This window comes from Salmo salar, chromosome 20, assembly GCF_965601325.2.
Source record: "Salmo salar chromosome 20, fSalSal1, whole genome shotgun sequence".
Taxonomy (NCBI): domain Eukaryota; kingdom Metazoa; phylum Chordata; class Actinopteri; order Salmoniformes; family Salmonidae; genus Salmo; species Salmo salar.
Genome location: NC_138310.1, coordinates 19,871,599 through 19,891,339, shown reverse-complemented (window position 1 = coordinate 19,891,339; position 19,741 = coordinate 19,871,599). Strand labels below are relative to the sequence as shown.

The window sequence follows — 19,741 nt, the reverse complement described above, 5'->3', positions numbered from 1 at the left end:
GTGTTTCAGAACGACGCACTGTTTGACACTATTTGCTTCCCCTTCTTTCACATGACTAACTTCTTGTGACTCGCATTCCTCTAGCAAGCGAGTAGCTAATGTTAGTTACTCTGTTTTCAATTCAGTCTGTCAAATTGTCTGAAACAAAGGAGTAAAGTTTTGCAAGGTAAAGGTAGGAAATTTGAAGGTTTTCGACTGAGATGGCAACTTTACATTTATTACCTTGAAAGACCTGGAGGAAGACTGCGTCAACATCATTTGGAGGCGGCTTGACGAATTTGGTAAGCTAAATGCCAGACAGCTGGTAGTTTGCGAGACACGACAGTACTGATTTGTGAAACTAACGTTACACGCTAGTAGAAGTACTTTGGGCAATTCTGTTCAATGTGTGGTCTTACGATTTTTAATCATGCAGTCGGTAATTGCTACCAGTTGGTTCAATAGCGAAGGCATGTCATCAAAATGAAAAACAATAGGCTTAGTTATCTGCGTTGTACCTAGCTAGGATATAACATTCACGTAATGAATGCACTTGTTTTATTAATCACGGTCTTTATAAAGGTAGGGAGAGTGGAGGACAGACTGAGAACAAGAACAACCAATGGCAGCTATGGCTGAAATCATTGTGCCTGACTCAAGAAGGTGGGACTGTCACCTCTGAGGTTCTATTATTCTATTGAATTCCTATCCATTTTTTTCTGTTATTCAATAGTCTCTACTTGGTTTTCTAATGTTAGTTTGGTTATTTTCCACTCAATCAGATTTCTTGGTGATTTGCAGATGCATTAACTTCTTCCTGTATGATGGGTCAAAGGTCAAGGGTGAGGGTGACCCTACAAGAGCTGGTATCTGCTACTTCTATCCTGAAGAGGTAGGGACGTCAAGTTTGTATGTGTTCCCTCAATGAGATTATTGATACTGTGTATTAAGAATGATTACTTGATTGCCGTAATGATCCCCTACCAATTGGATGAGTCGGTTGAATGATGGTTCTTTGCCTTTTATTTCTTCCAGACGCCTCTGGATAAGCAGGAGCTGCTGTGTGGACAGCTGGCAGGCGTGAGCCGCTGTGTCTCTGAGCTCTCCTCCTCCCCTGTACGTCTGCTCAGGCTACGGCGGAGCAAGTTCGCCATCCGCATGAAAGACAACTTTTTGTGGGTGAGTTGTGCCATAATCTTGTTACGACACTTCCGCCCGAGGTTATCTGCACCATAGCCTGGAACCACACTAGATCATTGTCGTATATGACAACTATGCACTAAGTCTATAACACAACTTCAGATGATTGAGCAAAACCTGACAGATCTTATTGAAACATTCACCGATATCTCAGATGGATAGACTACTGTAATGGGACTGTTCGTCCCCTAAACCAGTTTTTGTTTTTGTCTCAATCCCCTGTGTATATGTCATAATAACTATCCATGTTGCCCTCCCTCAGGCCTTAAGCTGTTCAATGGAAATACCAGACGTCAGTATATGTGACTTCCTGGATCAGCTGATAAATCTCTTTAGTTTCTATAACGGCCCTATCCGCCAGAGCTACCAGGTACAGTCATCTCTAACACTTAATAGTGATGGGAAGTTTGCGTATTTTTACTGACTTGTCTTTTGGACTTGTTCAGTCAAAAGAACAAATCTTAAGACTTAGTCTGTATTGCCCAGAGCATGCAGGACCCCCTACTGGCAAACGATAAACCGAAAACTCAAGAGTCATGATTCTACAAGCCTCTCGTTCACAAGTCATCGGGGCAGGTTCACCCGGTGGCCCTAAGCGTCCTCTTATGTTGCTTATGCCAGGAACCGGCCCTGAAGACGTGAACGAGAAGCTTGTAGAATCATGACTCTTGAGTTTATCTTTCCCTGGTGGGGGTCCTGCGTGCCCTCTATGGTGAACGAGATGTGACCTCCAGCACTGCCCCCCCATTGATTTTGTTAGTCATTCTCACTCCGATATCATATTAACATGGCATAAGTCATTACAAAATGTGTAGGATTGCAGGAAATTAACTTTAAAACTAAAATAATCACAGTTTAAGAGGGGGTCCACTAAAATTTTTGCCGCAAGGTGGGGATTCCCACAACCCAATCTCGCTTGGGGCCCCTAAAAGGCTAGAGCCGGCCCTGCATGTGGTTCACCATAGGATGCTTATTGGAGCTGTCATTTGTGACAGACATGTAAAAGTGTGCTTTAACCTCTAAGGGATCGGTGTCCCCCGTGGGACGGTTGAGCTAACGTAGGCTAATGTGATTAGCATGAGGTTGTAAGGAACAAGAAAAATTTCCCAGGACACAGACATATCTGATATGGGGAGAAAGATTAACAAGAACTTAAGCTAACTGCACTTTCCAATTTACAGTAGCTATTACAGTGAAAGAATACCATGCTATTGTTTGAGGGGAGTGCACGGTTATGAACTTGAAAATGTATTAATAAACCAATTAGGCACATTTGGGCAGTCTTGATGATACATTTTGAACAGAAATTCAATGGTTCATTGAAGAGTCTAAAACTTTTTCACATACACTGCCTCCATCTAGTGGCCAAAATTGAAATTACGCCTGACCTGGAATATTACATATTGGCCTTTCTCTTGCATTTCACTGATGGAACCAAAAAAAAAAAAAAAAACGTATTTTTTCTTTGTATTATCTTTAACAAGATCTAATGTTTTATTCTCCTACATTAATTTCACATTAACACAAACTTCAAAGTGTTTCCTTTAAAATGGTATCAAGAATATGCATATCCTTGCTTCAGGTCCTGAGCTACAGGCAGTTAGATTTGGGTATGTCATTTTAGGCGAAAACAGATGAAAAAAGGGTCTGATTCTTAAGAGGTTTTAAACAATGTACATTTGTTGATTGCTAGGAATAAAAATAAGATTGAAGAAATAAACGTTTGAAACAAGGTCTACTTGTGGCCGCAACCGGACTAGATTCTGAACTACTCTTGGCGGAAAGCGTTGCTTGACTGCCGTATGGGTGATAAGCACAATATCGTTTGAACTGCAGCCCTCAACTATTCGTTTTCGGGTGTGTTGGTTCTATAAAGCTGTGTCCATCGTAACGTTCAATCAATTCATTGAATTCATTCTTGCACCATGCAATCAATTATCAGTTATAATAAACATTTTGCTCTCTCTATGCTGCCTACAGCATGATCTATTTTCCTTTACGTATGCCTATATCTGGTGGTCGGATCATGTCTCTGGAGCGGCTGAGCCAGAGGAGCATGTATCAATCTTGTTGTAGGACTCATTGCGGCCAGCTGATCAAATGAAAGACTCAAATGAATGAGTCTCAGGAAAAATGAATCCTGACTCTCCAGTCAGTAAAAAGAGGCGCTTAAAAATAAACGTTTTGTTCGTGAACTGCATATCACTAACACTTATCTTAGCTCTGTAGAGCAATCTGTCATATCATGTCCTCACTTCACATAGATGTGTGTTGTTTTTTGCTAATGCTAAATATGCCTCCCTCTGATTTGCCTTGCATTTAGATCTACAGTCAGGAACATTTAGCTGTTCGATGGACCCAGTACCTCTCCCACTTACAAGGAGGTGCCACTGAACTCCACCACATCTTCAGTGTCTTGAGCACTATTGACTCTACACATGTAAGTAAGAAGTCGTCTGTTGGGCATGATGTCGGTAGGGTTTGCTACCTCAGGTAATATCATACGGTTCCTTATTTTTATGTAAGGCGCTGTTACAATTACTATCTATTTCATAGATTTTTTAAAGTTGATTTACTTCTAGTCTGGCAATTATTTCCTTGTTTTATGTGTCATTTTGATTCTCAGATTGACCCACTTCTCCTACTCAAGGCTGCCCTCATTCTGCAGGCCTGTCAACGCTGCCCCCTTGTGTTAGCTGGTTGTGTACTCTACTGTGGGAGGTAAACTGTCTGACCTTTGCTGCAGCAAAGTGCTGGAGTACTTAACCACAGATTAGAACCAGACATGAACTGTGTGTATGTATAAACGTGTCTTTGCTCCACAGGGTTGTCAGCACACAGATGCCCCCTGATCTCACAGTGAAAGTCATGGTTCATGAAATGGAAACATACAAGCAGGTAGATGACAATGGCTGATAATTTAGGTGCTTCTCTCATTTGAGATTTTTATTTTATCTTGTGATCGTCTTAATTTGTTGATTCGTTGGGTTGTTGTATTATGCATCAATATCTTAATGCAAATGTATTTGTCACGTGCGCCGAATACAACCGGTGCAGACCTTACAGTGAAATGCTTACAGGCTCTAACCAACAGTGCAATTTCAGACAAAAAATAGGTATTAGGTGAACAATAGGTAAGTAAAGAAATAAACCAACAGTGAAAAATAACGATAGCGAGGCTATATTCAGTAGCGAGTCTTATGGCTTGGGGGTAAAAACTGTTGAGAAGCCTTTTTGTCCTAAACTTGGCGTTCCGGTACCGCTTGCATGCGGTATTAGAGAGAACAGTCTATGACTGGGGTGGCTGGGGTCTTTGACAATTTTTAGGGCCTTCCTCTGACACCGCCTGGTGTAGAGGTCCTGGATGGCAGGCAGCTTAGCCCCAGCGATGTACTGGGCCGTTCGCACTACCCTCTGTAGTGCCTTGCTGTCAGAGGCCGAGCAATTGCCATACCAGGCAGTGATGCAACCAGTCAGGATGCTCTCAATGTTGCAGCTGTAGAACCTTTTGAGGATCTCAGGACCCATGCCAAATCTTTTTAGTTTTCTGAGGAATAGGCTTTGTCGTGCCCTCTTCACGACTGTCTTGGTGTGTTGGGACCATTCTAGTTTGTTGGTGATGTGGACACCAAGGAACTTGAAGCTCTCAACCTGCTCCACTACAGCCCCATCGATGAGAATGGGGGCGTGCTCAGTCCTCCTTTTCCTGTAATCCACAATCATCTCCTTAGTCTTGGTTACGTTGAGGGATAGGTTGTTATTCTGGCACCACCCGGCCGGGTCTCTGACCTCCTCCCTATAGGCTGTCTCGTCGTTGTCGGTGATCAGGCCTACCACTGTTGTGTCGTCTGCTTAATGATGGTGTTGGAGTCGTGCCTGGCCGTGCAGTTGTGGGTGAACAGGGAGTACAGGAGGGGACTGAGCACGCACCCTGAGGGGCTCTACTGTTGAGGATTAGCGTGGCAGATGTGTGGCTACCTCCCCTCACCACCTGGGGGTGGCCCGTCAGCTAGTCCAGGATCCAGTTGCAGAGGGAGGTGTTTAGTCCCAGGATCCTTAGTTTAGTGATGAGCTTTGAGGGTATTCTGGTGTTGAACGCTGAGCTGTAGTCAATGAATAGCATTCTCACGTAGGTGCTCCTTTTGTCCAGCTGGGAAAGGGCAGCGTGGAGTGCAATAGCGATTGCATCATCTGTGGATCTGTTTGGGCGGTATGCAAATTGGAGTGGGTCTAGGCTTTCTGGGATAATGGTGTTGATGTGAGCCATTACCAGCCTTTCAAAGCACTTCATGGCTACGGACGTGAGTGCTACGGTTCTGTAGTCATTTAGGCAGGTTGCCTTTGTGTTCTTAGGCACAGGGACTATGGTGGTCTGCTTGTAACATGTTGGTATTACAGACTCAGTCAGGGACATGTTGAAAATGTCAGTGAAGACGCCTGCCAGTTGGTCAGCACATGCCTGGAGCACATGTCCTGGTAATCCGTCTGGCCCCGCAGCCTTGTGCATGTTGACCCGTTTAAAGGTCTTTCTCACGTTGGCTACGGAGAGCGTAATCACACAGATGTTCGGAACAGCTGATGCTCTCATGCATGCCTTAGTGTTGCTTGCCTCGAAGCGAGCATAGAAGTGATTTAGTTCGTCTAGTAGGCTCGTGTCACTGGGCAACTCGTGGCTGTGCTTCCCTTTGTAGTCTGTAATAGTTTGCCAGCCCTGCCACATAAGACGAGCGTCGGAGCCGGTGTAGTACGATTCAATCTTAGCCCTGTATGGACGCTTTGCCTGTTTGATGGTTCGTCAGGGGGCATAGCAGGATTTCCTATAAGATTCCGGGTTAGTCCCGCACCTTCAAAGCGGCAGATCTACCCTTTAGCTCAGTGCGAATGTTGCCTGTAATCCATGGCTTCTGGTTTGGGTATGTACGTACAGTCATGGTGGGGACGACGTCCTCGATGCACTTATTGATAAAGCCAATGACTGATGTGGTGTACTCCTCAATGCCATCGGAAGAATCCCGGAACATGTTCAAGTCTGTGATAGCAAAACAGTCCTGTAGTTTAGCATCTGCTTCATCTGACCACTTTTTTATAGACAGTCACTGGTGCTTCCTGCTTTAATATTTGCTTGTAAGCAGGAATCAGGAGTATAGAATTGTGGTTGGATTTACCAAATGGAGGGCGACGGAGAGCTTTGTACGCTTCTGTGTGTAGAATACAGGTGATATAGATATATTTTTTTCCCTCTGGTTGCACATTTAACATGTTGATAGAAATTAAGTAGAACTGATTTAAGTTTCCCTGCATTAAAGTCTCCGGCCACTAGGAGTGCCGCCTCTGGGTGAGTGGTTTCCTGTTTGCTTATTTCCTTATACAGCTGACTGAGTGCGGTCTTAGTGCCAGCATCTGTCTGTGGTGGTAAATAAACAGCCACGAAAAGTATAGCTGAAAACTTTCTAGGCAAATAGTGTGGGCTGCATTTTATCACAAAATACTCTACTTCAGGCGAGCAAATTCTAGAGACTTCCTTCGATTTCGTGCACCAGCTGTTGTTTACAGATATGCACAGACCGCCCCCCTCGTCTTACAGGAGTGTGCTGTTCTATCTTGCCGGTGCAGCGTATATCCCGCTAGCAGAATATTCATGTCATCATTCAGCCACGATTCCGTGAAACATAAGAATATTACAGATTTTGCTGTCCCGTTGGTAGGATATTCGTGATCATACCTCGTCTAATTTATTGTCCAATGATTGCACGTTTGCGAGTAATATTGACGGTAACGTGAGGACCTGCAGAAGACATCCCGCTCTGTGTCCTCTGTACCTGCGCCTCTTCCTCTTGCCAATAACTGGGATGTTGGCCTTGTCAGGTGTTTAGAGTAAAAATCTTTGTCTAATCCGAGGTGAGTGATCGCTGTCCTGATATCCAGAAGCTCTTTTTGTCGTAAGATACGGTTGCAGAAACATTTTGTACAAAATAAGTTACAAATAACGCAAAAAAAAATTTAATAATAGCACAGCGCCTGTAAACCTGCTGCCATTTCCTCCTGCTCCAAGCTATACTATAGTTTTCTTCACCCAAAGTCAGCAGTTTGTTTAGTTACAGGCCTTGCCATACTTTTTTGCTTATGCTTCTATATTGCTCTAGGACCAGAGACCCAATGGACTGAGTTCCTCCAGCTCTTCTGGCAGCACTCCTCTATCTAGCCCAGTGACCTCCACCACTGTGTTCCTGACCGCCACTGAACTACAGTATCTCCGCTCCGCTCCTGTGGACAGAGAGTCCAGGTACTTCACCCACCTCTGAAGAAACCCCCCTCCACTGTATGAAGTATATCCTTTTCTGGTAAACACTCTAACTAGAGTGAGTTAATGTGTTCTGTCCTGATACAGTAAGCTCAAACCAAGTGAAAGTGGGGGTTAGACACATTTTCAATGGTTGCCACCCTGATATGAGGATACATTGTTGAGCCTGTGTCTGTCCTGCAGATCCAAATCTACCCAATCTACTCCAAAGGAATCAAACCGACCTAGGAAGTCCCGCCTCCTGTCAAGAACCCTATCTGACACACCAACCACTGATCCACTTGACCCAGACCCCACCCACTGCGTGCCACTATCCTTCCATTATCCCTCCACTCCCCAGTCAACTATATCTGATGAGTCACTATTTAGCCCAAGTCCTACATTTCACACTCCTGGCCCTCTCAGCCCTTCACCTATCAAGGTCGCTCCAGAGACCTCTGATCATAACTTGTCCAATGGAAAGCTGTCCCATGAGGGGGAGGAGGGTGTCACAGGAAGTTCGTACGACCACAGTTTTCACAGCATAGATGGTGGGAGAGCTGAGTCGGGTCTTGCAGGAGGAGCCAGGTCAATGCAAAACAAGGACCTGCGTCACATCAATGGACAGAATGGAGGTAGTATTGTACTGAGTGGAGAGAGAGCTGGAGCCCTCAGGTTCAGAGGTCAGGAGTCCCCAGAGCCTGGCAGTCAGAGGGTGGGGAATGTGGAGGTGTTTAAGGAGAAGGAAGGACAGGGTAGTAAAGGTTTACTGCAGGCTGATACTTGTGATGTGCCCCCCTACTCCCCTTCGCCCGGTGAGAACTCTACAGAGGCCCCTCTGCTCCCCATGTCGTTGTACCAGCACAGGGTGAGAGGGCTGGTACTGGCCCTACTGGTGGAGCCAGACTTCCACAGCAACACTGCAGCCACAGAGGAAGTGGTGAGGAACTTTTGGGGAATATGGGAGGGATATGAATGTTTGTTCATGCATGAGTGTTCCACAAGAGTTTCCGCCTTCTGAACCACCACCTGTGTTCAACTGTTCGGAAATTAAATGTATAAACTGGGTGGTTCAAGCCCTGAATGCTGATTGGCTGACAGCCATATACCACGGGTATAGCCAGACCATATATACCACAGACCATATACCACGGGTATGACAAAACATGTATTTTTACAGCTCTAATTACATTGGTAACCAGCTTATAATGGCAATAAGGCACTTCGGAGGTTTGTGGTATATGGCCAATATACCACAGCTAAGGGCTGTATCCAGGCACTCGTTGCGTCGTGTTTAAGTCTAGCCCTTAGCCGTGGTATATTGGCCATATGCCCCCCCCCCCCGTGCCTTATTGCTTAAATATACTATTGCCCTACATGTTATTACAGCAGTTTGATATTTAGTCTACTCTCACCCTGTGGTTTATGCTCAGTATCACAGCAGCCTGGCATCTTTGAACGGACTGGAGGCACATCTGAGGACCACTGCTCTGGGGGCTCCCGGCCCACATGGACCGTACACCTTTGCACACTTTGACTGTATACAGAACACGCTCACAAGTGAGGCTTGAATATTCTCAGCGCTCTGTATATTCTATACTTATTTTTTCCACCTTTGTCTGACTCTTACCTTTTTCCTCTCTCTTTGTCCATTTCTGTTTATGGAACCATGTCTTTCAGTTTCCCAGTGTTCACCTTACTGCTAGTGTGAGTAGTAAGCTCAGTGCTTTGCAGTAACTGATTGGGATGTTTTAGTGCATTTTGTGGGACTGTGGTGTTTTGTGTGAACTTTGTGTTAGCTGATATGGGTATTTTGGGGTACATTTGAGCAACTAGGACCCTGTACACGATCTCAGGCTTTTTTATTGCGTGGTTGATTGCCATTCATGCTTGTGGTATTTGTAACGAGAGACTGCTGTGTGTCCCTGCAGCCAACCTGTCTGGCAGGCCAGGGGGAGCCCAGGAGTGTTCCTTTGTGAGAGCCACATCGCTGCTCCACTCGCATTTCTCTCACACTGAAGCTCTGCAGGAGGCTATTGTCAGGTCAGTATGAGCAGCAGTGACGGAGGGGGCTCTCACCATTCATTACTCCTCAAGGCTGATAATGGGGGTAGTGGAACGGAGGCCATCATTATGCCGTTTGTATTAACCTTGAGTGTTTTGGCATTGAGTTGTATGTATAATGTTTAGACACAATGTTTATACCACAGGAGCGCTGGTGCAGCTGTGTACGGGACCCGCAGCGTGGCCCAGGAGACGTACTTCCTGCAGCAAGGCGGAGCAGTGAGAAACTCTGGCATTCCTAACCACCAGGACAGCGCTTTCTCTCTGCCCAGCAAGGCCCGACACAGATTAATGAAACATGGGGTAAACCTGCTCTGACTGACCATGGCAAGGAGAGTTCTACCAGCACCTTTCTCTACTCAGTCTCTGCTCTGAATATGATACTCTTTAAATTCATTTCCAACACTGTTCTTACCCTGAACCTTTTTTCAAGTTAATATAAGCACTTTGTAAAGAATTATAGGAAGTTGTATGTATTTAGCTTTTTGTGTTATTGCGTGGAGTTTAAGAAATGTCTGCTTTATCTGTAATGTCGTCACTTGTTCGCTTTGCTGCATGGTTCTTGTCCTGTCTTGGTCAGGTCATTATTGTATAACAGAATGTGTTCTCAATGACTTAGCTGGTTAAATGAAATAAACTATTTGCAAGAATGATGGTCAAGTCCTACATTGTTTTGTGTTAATGTGCAGAGGGCCATGATCTTTGTCAAGACTGCAGACATTTTGCACTATGAAATGCCAACACACCACATGAGCTTATACAGAACACAAGTGGTTTTGTGTAACAAATACTCAATGTACAAACTTCATGACATGGCTGCTGGGTTTCCTAATCACTGTAATCCTCTCGGCTGCCACTGAATCCTTCACCACCACCCACAAATGACAGTGTATGTAGAAAAAATATGGTATTTATTTACAAATATCATGTAATTATTGTGTACTCTTGGATTTCCTTATGGGGTTTATTTTGATTAAGACAACAAAAGCCATTGCATACACTCAATGTGATAATTTTCAGTGCTTTTCCAATAATATTCGATGAGGTTGTTTGCAAAGACTGCAGTTTGTTAAAAATGAATGGGTGATTCTTGAAAAAAGTATTTTTGTCAATACATCTTGGTCTTATGGCAAGTACTTTTTCTTCCAAGTAAACTATCTCAAATGCATGTATGCTAATGTGGTTATTTACAATAGATCAACTGATGTATGGATGAATTAGTAAATTAACTCTATTTTAATTGGCTTGTCTAAATGAGCTGCACATTGTACTCTAAATTACAGGGGCCACTGTGGTGTTATATCAATAATAGGCCTAGTAGCTCAATGGAACAAGAGAGAACGGCGCTCGCAGCATTTTACAAACACTAAAGTACGAACACCATCCTCACTTGTTATCATGGTAATGATATTGTTTTGGGTGAAGTGGAGGAACAATGACTAAATGTAAGTTGACATGAAATGTAAGATAATTTGGGGCTTCATAACATACAGGACTGTCTACGTGCGAACGCTATCCATATAGAAAGTAATCTCGGTTTCTGTGCCCTTTGTTTGTCTTGTAAATGAAACCATTCTTGATCGTCCAAATATAGTGTAATTAGGGTCATTAGTTGCGTAGCTGAATTTGAATGACTGGAGTCGGTGTTCTCGGGTGCCTTATTATGCAAACGCATTTTATGGGCCAGTGGGGTGCAAATAGGTGGTTAGGGGCACGAAAAAAACAGGGTGTGGAGAAACAGAATTAAAATTCTAAGTGGCAGAATGCCCTGCCATTGTCAGTGTAAGGGCATACCCCTTAAACCACGGAGATAAGCGGTCCTTTTCAGTAACGCTGTACCACTGGACGGAGCTGGTACAACTCTAGTGGAGCACTCCAACTACGGACCCACCACCATGGCTTTTACAGCCTTATTTTGGATTGCCTTAATGTGTCTATCTATGACTACTCATTTAATTGGAGTACAGTGTCGCGCGGTTAAGGAGTTACTGTCAACGTCATCCACTTTTCAGGATGGACACAAGACTTTACACACAGATATCTTGAGACGGTGGCGACGGGAGAGCGAGGCGACACAGCGGCAACATTGCGCACTGTTGGCAGTGCCTTGGATGGAAACCAACGCGCTCCGGATGGATTTGGCACAGCTACATCGTCTTCGGGTGCTTTCAATGCCCCAAGGAGGTTTACGGCGTGCAGTCTATCCAGAGCAACCGCTATTCCGTTTTGTCAGACAGGTCTATCGTTGCTGTCAGTTACGTTTCCATTGCAGAGGCGTCAAGGGGATTCAGGGTCGTATCAGTGGAGGTAGGAATCTATATCCAGTCATTTGAAGTAGATTCTCAGCCATTTATTGTGCCTACTCTTGGACTAAATAAGTAGGCCTATGTAGACAGACCTACCATAAAGAATCTAAATTCAAAGTACCTTTAAGACTTAGGTTTTTATAGAAAATAACATTCATTCTAGTGAGGAGGAATGGGGTCACTGTCACATTCTGAGTGGTACTTCTTTCATTTAGGCCTTACATAATGTTTTTCTTTTTCCCACTAGATACAGACATGGAGTTCCTTCTCAGTCAGGATGTTCTGTCAGTGACAGTAATGAGAGCTGAGATTCATCTCCGTGTGCTGAATCCTCAACACCTGAACATTGAGCCTGTCCTTTCCTACATGGCAAAACGCAAGCTTCCCACACGGTAAGAGTCCTGGTTGACATGATGGTACACTTACTTAGCTGTATTACCTCAACTTTTTATATAACTACATTCCATATCTATGGAAACTGAAAGTTGTTACTATGAGGCAAAAGTACTGTGGTCCTGACTCCACTCTTAACCTTTGTATTCCACAGATACAGTTTGCTGTCAAAGGAGAATGTTCTGGAGCTTCAAGTTGATCTGCTGTTCCTATTCCAAGGTCTTCAGGAGGCAGCTGGTGGTGCCATAGGGGGGCCAAGCCTAGTTGGCATGCGGAAAGTGGGGGAGCTTTCAAGTGGGGGCCCACGAGAAAGGCCAGGAGCTCCATGGTCTCTGCAGGATACCAATGTTGATCTGTGGGGGGAGGGGGTGGGACCCCTGCTGACCAATGTGGAGTTAGGCCTTGCCCTGAACTGTGACAGGGGGGGAGTGGAGGTATCTTGTGAGCACAATGGAGTCCACCTATTACACTCTCCATTCATTGCTCTCTCCTACAGATAAAGATGACACAAACCAGGATTATACACACTATTACATTTTACCTTGCGATGCTCCATAACCCCATCTCCATGTTGTCTTGAATGTCCTCAAGTCCATGAAGCTGCATTTATTTTTCTGAGGGCAACAACTTTTATTACTGTTATGTGAAGGCAGTGGATGTGATGTGTTCACTACCTAACATTTTTTTCAATAATCGCAAAATATATATATTTTTAAGATGTTATACCCCAAGGTGTATGGGGTTCTGTGCACTTCAGCAAATGCTTGTATATATTAAATTATCTGTGTTGTTGTGTTTTGTAAGAAAGATATTGATTTGTAAAGATGCAAATATTGTATATAATCACATATGTTTATTGGAAATGTGTCTGTTTTTCCTTTATTGAAACTGAATCTTATTAAATTTGCGAAACTCTGTCTCTCTTTTTTGTTGTTGCATTAAATAAAAGTTCTTCATAATAGGGTACAGTCCTAAACTGTGACATTCTCATTGTCTTGTATCTTATGTATGTGTGAATCACTTGTTGTTTTCCCTGTTTTTTCACCTGCAGTTTTCAAGCAACAGGTGGGTTTTTTTTCTCAGCTGACAGAGAGACCTTCTCTTGCTAGGGCTCCTGAGTGGTGCAGCGGTCTAAGGCACTGCATCTCAGTTCTAGTAGGTGTCACTACAGACCCCGGTTCAATCCTGGGCTGTATCACAACCGTCCGGAGTCCTTTACGGCGGCGCACAATTGGCCCAGGGTCGTCCGGGTTTGGCCGGAGTAGGATGTCATTGTAAAATAAGAATTTGTTCTTAACTGACTTACCTAGTTAAAATAAAATAGGCTTCAACACAAATTTTGACAGTTGGTGTGAAAAAAGTGGTGGACAAAGAACTCCACCTGGACTACTAAATCATGAGAAACCAACAGCTAGCAAAAACATCTATGCTGAGTTGTTGACACTTAATTGTCCATGGGATGGCAAATTAGAAATTGTTATGAGTTATAAATGGTAATGAGGGAAAAGGAAAAATAAGATAAAACACGGCAACAACTTAAACTCAGTTTCATAATACAGTCAAAGGCGGAAACGTTGCAAATAGAGGTACAAATGTCAGTAGTCCTACAGTAGAAATATATTCTGTTGGCAGAAGCCAAGTAAAAGGGGTTTGGGTTGGTTTTGATTAGAAAGGATATTTGTATTTGTATTCATTAAGGATCCCCATTAGCTGCTTCCAAGGGGTCCAGCAACATTAACGAAGTTATATACGTTTTAAAATATTACATGGCATTACATTTCAGAACACTTTTCACAACACATTGTGTTCCCTCAATCCACTACTCTACTACCACATATTTACAGTACCACATCCATCTTATCATGTGAATGTGTGTCTGTGCCTGTGTGTGTGTGTCTCTTCACAGTCCCCACTGTTACATAAGCTGTATTTATTTATCTGATTCTACTGCTTGCATCAGTTACCTGATGTGGAATAGAGTTCCATGTAGCCATGGCTCTAAGCAGTACTGTACGCGTCCCTTAGTCTGTTCTGGACTTTGGGATTGTGAACAGACCTCTAGTGGCATGTCTTGTGGGGTATGCATGGGTGTCCGAGCTGTGTGTTAGTAGTTTAAACAGACACCTCGGTGCATTCAGCATGTCAACAAGAAGTGAATCTCTCCTCCACTTTGAGCCATGAAAGATTTACATGCATATTATTAATGTTAGCGCTCTGTGTACATTTAAGGGCCAGCTGTGCTGCCCTGTTCTGAGCCAATTGTAATTTTCCGAGGTCCCCCTTGTGGCACTTGACCACACGACTGAACAGTAGTCCAGGTGTGATCTGCCTTGTTGATAGTGTTGTTAAAAAGGCAGCGCAGCCTTTTATCATTGACAGACTTCTCCCCATCTTAGCTACTGTTGTTTCAACATGTTTTGACCATGACAGTTTACAATCCAGGGTTACTACAAGCAATTTAGTAACCTTAACTTGCTCAATTTCCACATTTATTACAGTATTTAGTTGAGGTTTAGGGTTTAGTTTATGATTTGTCCCAAAAACAATGCCTTTACGTTTTGAAATATGTAAGACTAACTTGTTCCTTGCCACCCATTCTGAAACTAACTGCAGCTCTTTAAGTGTTGCAGTGATTTCATTCACTGTAGTAGCTGACGTGTATAGTGTTGAGTCATCCGCATAGGTGACAGTTTTTGTCAGATTTGACTTTTCGTAGCAGGTTAGGATAATTAGGGTAGGACAACAGTTAGGACATAAACTGTATTCATTCTAGCCAAGACAATCTGGACTCGAGCTCCTCTGAGTGTGCATCTGCGCAGTAGTTATTTTGGTAAAAGATCGCGATTGGTTTATCATGATGCCAATCAATCTTGAGCCCCACCACGAGTTGTCATTCGTTAAATTACCCAACACGGAAGTAGAAACATCGACATGTGTTGAGAGAAATGGTGCGACTGAAATCCAGGTAAAATAGCTCGTATTTACATGTTGCTAATGTCTACAATTATGAAGTTCTCCCCTCCTGATCAAACGCTTTTCTTCGCAGATATTTGCTGTGTGAAGTTTGCGTATCAGATCGAAGCAATCTGTTACTGCTAGATGACCGAGCCATCTACACTGCCACAAAAGCAGCGGTAGCTCGAGCGCACGGTGACTATGGCGCTGCACTGTCCAGCCTCGGATTCTCAGGTATTGATAAAGGGAATTAGTCCACCTTGTGTAGCTAAGCAATGTGATCACTTAAATTAATGTTAATGATGCAATAGCATACACTTGAAAAGGGCTTGCAGCCCACTATGCTAGACTAGGTTTACAATACCATTTCACGTTAGTTAACTGACAGTGGCGTAAAGTACTACTTTTAGTTTTTTTGTTTTTTTTCGGGGGGGGGGGGGGGGGGGTACTGTACATTACTATTTGTTTGAACTGTTCCTTCTACATTCCTGAATGTACTTTTTACTCCCTACATCTTCCTTGACATACAAAAATACTCTTAACATTTAAAATGCTTAGCAGAACAAGAAAATTGTCCAATTCATGCACTTCAAGAGAATGTGGTCATCCCTACTGCCTCTGAGCTGGCAGACTGACTGAACCCATGCATCATTTGTAAATTGTCTGAGTGTTGAGGTGTGCCCCTGGCTATCTGCATTTTAAAAACAAGAAAATGGTGCCACCTGCTTTGCTTAATAAGGAATTTGAAATGATTTACACTTAAGTATATTTAGAACCAAATACTTTGACATTTACTCAGGTAGTAATTTTACTGAGTAACTTTCTATTAAGAAAAGGTATCTGTACTTTTACTCAAGTATGACAGTTGGGTACTTTTCCCACCACTGGCTGACATTATTAAGATAAGTGATACTGTTGGAACTCAGCATGCAGCTAGGGGGCTGCTGGTGGTACGGACCACTGCCGTTGTGCCTTTGAGGAAAGCACTTAACCCAGGAACCTGAACAGCTTCTACACCCAAGCCATAACTGATAAATGGCTAACAAAATTGCTACCCGGACTACCTGCAATGACTCTTTGCACACACTCATTCTTAGGCTTTTACCAACACGCATACTAATGCCACACATGTTTGCTACTACTATATCAATCCTGTTGCATAGTCACTTTTATTTTTTTTCAGTGAAATATCTGAATGCCCACACTGGAATTGTGTTCCTGCGCTGTCGGAAGAGCCACTACAGACTCATCTGGTCTGCATTGCCATTCATCACCAGTCTGGAGAACCGAGGGCAAAGAGTGCCATGTTTTCTGAACTGTTTGCATGTGGGAGGTAAGACAGACCAACTTCCCTTTGCATGAACAAGTTGTAGCTGATATTTGGGATGTAAAAGTAACACGCATGCATACATTATTTGTATTTATTTGCACACAAAAAAGACAGGTTTCCAACTTGTTTTTATTTTAACTGTTTTGTCTTTCACCTAAGAGGGCTAATATGGAAACAGTTTGTTCAGTTAATCAAAGCATACTAATTACAATTGAACATTATAAACTCAGTGTACAATTAAAAAAAAAAATATATATATATATACCAGCTCTAGTGCCGTCATCAACTTAACAAAAACATATATTTTGCACTGAACAGTGAGGGTAACTAACAGCAAATTCATTGTCTACTTATTTTAATTTTATGCAGGAACGATCCGGACATGTCAGAAATATTTGGTCCGATACAATACTCAGCAGCTCCACCGGATGCTCCCCCTCTGTCAGAGTGAAGGTATGTGATGGTCTGCTCTATCAGTGTACATCAGTTCCTTACCCATGCACAGTTTTCTCATTGCAGACAATATGCCTAGTCATCTAGTAAGTTTTGAATTGGCAACAACCAGGTTACAGAGAAGCTATAATTAGGTGGGACTTCCAAAGCAAATATACTTTTTGTTATTATTTTGTATGCTACTCTTACACTGTTTAAGCTAGAAATGCCGTTTAATTTTGCTGTCTTTTTGTCCATCTTCATTAACTTTAATGGGAGTTTTTTTCAACTTTCTAAAGCGCCTCATTGTGACATCATCACTTACAATATTCACTGTAAACAATAACTTTTGACACATCAGCTTATTTGACTACTTTGCGATCAGTTTAGTTTGTAAATTTACTCTGGTGATCTACTCCGATTTCAGAGTATTCTCGTCTGAGTGTGCCAGAGCACAGATAACGAACGCTCAACACCCATTGAATATGGCTGGTGTCAGTAAACGTCGGTTAAAAAAAAGCATGATTGAATTGTTGCCGGCAGCAGTTAAATTAGTCACCAACACTCTGGATAACCTAAAAATAGGGTGAGTAAAATAGTCAGTGAGGTGTTGTCTTATTTGTCTGGAAGTAGCTAGCCAACGTTGGCCAGTTAGCTTGGGTGCTTGACTGCCGTTGTGTGGCCAGAACGCTCGCTCGGCTCAACCTTACTCCTCGACCAGAACGTCCAGTGTGCACTCTGAACGCACCGAGAGTGAAATGCTCTGAATTTACAAACGCCCAGAGGGCACTGAGCGCACTCTGGCACTCCAGATTGAATTTATGAACGCACCCTGAGACAAAAAGTTACAGTATATGAAATCATCCTCTGCTATTCAAATCTGGTGTTTTGAACAAAAATATATTTTACCAATTAAAAGGTTACAGCTGTTTGTCAGTTTAGAGTGATGAAAAGCAGCTAGCTAATGTTAGCTAACAGCTTTTACATATTGTGTCATCGAGCAGCCCAAACGGAGCCGTTTGGTATGGATACCAATGCATTTCAATGGCAAAAAAGGACCATCCACTAGAATGGTAATAAGGAAAATTCTAGATCTCTCCTCTTTCACCGCTTAAGCTATTAACTCCAAACCAACTCTGAGGTGTTTTGACTGACCATACTTAGATTGCTTGTTAAAAGATTTTTGATACTATAATTTAACTAACCATTTTAAAATGTGCATAAATTAACATGGGTTTGAATGAGAACCAAAGAAATGCAGAGGTATAGCAATTGAAAATGGTCCTGCTCCTTGGCCAATTAAGCTACAAGACCAACTTTAAAACATTCAGGCTATCTACTTCTTTAACACGTATAAACTAGAACTAAATACATTTGCATAAATGTGCATAAAATAACTCCCCAACAGTAATTCTTGAACTGTTCAAGCTAGGGACATCAAACCACCTTTCAAATGTTCAGGCTATTCTAACTTCAAATTATTTAAGTTTATCAACTATAACTATATAAATTAGCGTAAAGTAACTCCCCAACATTAATTATTGGACCATTCAAGCTAGATACAGCAAGCCAGCTTTCATATGTTCAGGCTATCCTAACTTTTCATCTACCTACTTTTTCAACTATAACCAGTCACCATCATTACTACTGCAAACAATACCATTACTATAACATTTTTCAAAACCATACATACTTCAAAACTACTTTGCTTTAAATAGTAAAGTAAAACTGTTTAAACTTCTACCATTACCTCAAAAATACTTTTTAAAGAGGTAAAGCAAGTCAGACTGCTTTTGTAATTAATGTACAATTACCATCTAGTTTGATTTCAAACCATTGAAGTGAGAATTGAACGAACTATACTGTCTGTTTTGTTTCTGTCTTTCCTTGTGCAGCAGAGAGATCAGAGATCCGCAAGTCATTACTGAGCTGCACCCTGAAGAAAGAGGCAGATGATGTTGATGAAGAGGAGGATGACTGACCCCAACATCATTCTGACACTCTTGCTACTTGCAGTGTATCTCAGCTCTGGGAAGACACTGTTAATCCCAATACAGGTAGTTCTGTTACTGGGCTGATGGATTTCATGACAGAATAGAGCCCTCAAACTCAACTCTGGACCTCGAAGCCAGTTCCACGTTTTTCATTGTTCACTTCTAATTAGGGACTGATTTAGGTGAATGCAATACATTCAGGTAGAACAGAAAACCAGGAGGCTACGGACCTCGCAGGTTAAGAGTTGAATACCCCTGAAATAGAGCCTGGTGCTTCAATGCATCTGTTGGAGTGTGAATGCAGATCAGCTGTGAGCTAATTAAAACAAAGCAAATAAAACATGGGACATGTGTACATAAATAGTTTTGTTATTTCTGCTGTGTGTATAATTAATGTTACTTTCTGCACTGTTGTGTATACATTTTCTGAAAGCAAAATAATAATAATAAAATCTCTTCTAGCAAGCCAACCATTAGCCCTTGTTCATTACTCCAATTCCATTACATTGAGCCATTGGATGTCCCCTTTAGCCTTGTGGAAAATGCAGCAACGCTCCGATGCGGGCCAAATGCGCTGTCTAAACGCAAATACACGTGATACAGTTTTGGAAACATTTGGAGCGTATCTTTCATATGCTGAACAAAAATGGATATAAAACATGCAAACAACAAGTCAGTCAAGTTAAATAAATTAATTAGGCCTTAATCTATGGATTTCTCTTGACTGGGCAGGGATGCAGCCTATGCCCTCTCAGGCCCACCATCATGGGAGCCAGGCCCAGCTAATCAGAATGAGTTTTTCCCCACA

At 42.7% G+C, this 19,741-nt stretch overlaps 3 protein-coding genes across 6 annotated transcripts; all 3 read left to right on the top strand.

Moving 5' to 3' along the window:
• The first annotated feature begins 32 nt into the window (after positions 1-32).
• On the top strand, positions 33-10,173 carry hps4 (HPS4 biogenesis of lysosomal organelles complex 3 subunit 2). Of its 3 annotated transcripts, NM_001173822.1 has the most exon segments (13): positions 74-281; positions 562-642; positions 781-871; positions 1,015-1,158; positions 1,442-1,549; positions 3,503-3,619; positions 3,806-3,900; positions 4,005-4,077; positions 7,323-7,462; positions 7,664-8,399; positions 8,893-9,019; positions 9,391-9,502; positions 9,670-10,173. In NM_001173822.1, coding segments are annotated over 12 exon segments (1,956 nt in total). In that variant the 5' UTR covers positions 74-281; positions 562-601; the 3' UTR covers positions 9,842-10,173.
• Positions 10,174-10,843: 670 nt separating this feature from the next.
• LOC106580253 (uncharacterized) lies at positions 10,844-13,139 on the top strand. Of its 2 annotated transcripts, none has more exons than XM_014161073.3 (3): positions 10,844-10,968; positions 12,077-12,221; positions 12,377-13,139. In XM_014161073.3, exons 1-3 carry the CDS (start codon positions 10,959-10,961, stop codon positions 12,720-12,722), a joined length of 501 nt encoding a protein of 166 aa, XP_014016548.1. In that variant the 5' UTR covers positions 10,844-10,958; the 3' UTR covers positions 12,723-13,139. The 2 variants fall into 2 exon arrangements, with proteins under 2 accessions (XP_014016548.1, XP_014016547.1); XM_014161072.3 differs by lacking the exon at positions 10,844-10,968 and adding an exon at positions 11,137-11,830.
• A 2,002-nt stretch (positions 13,140-15,141) lies between these two features.
• pop5 (POP5 homolog, ribonuclease P/MRP subunit) lies at positions 15,142-19,401 on the top strand. Its single transcript, NM_001141215.1, is given in 5 exon segments — positions 15,142-15,187; positions 15,269-15,411; positions 16,361-16,510; positions 16,877-16,960; positions 18,835-19,401. Coding segments are annotated over 5 exon segments (483 nt in total). The 5' UTR covers positions 15,142-15,167; the 3' UTR covers positions 18,921-19,401.
• The last annotated feature ends 340 nt before the right edge of the window (positions 19,402-19,741 follow it).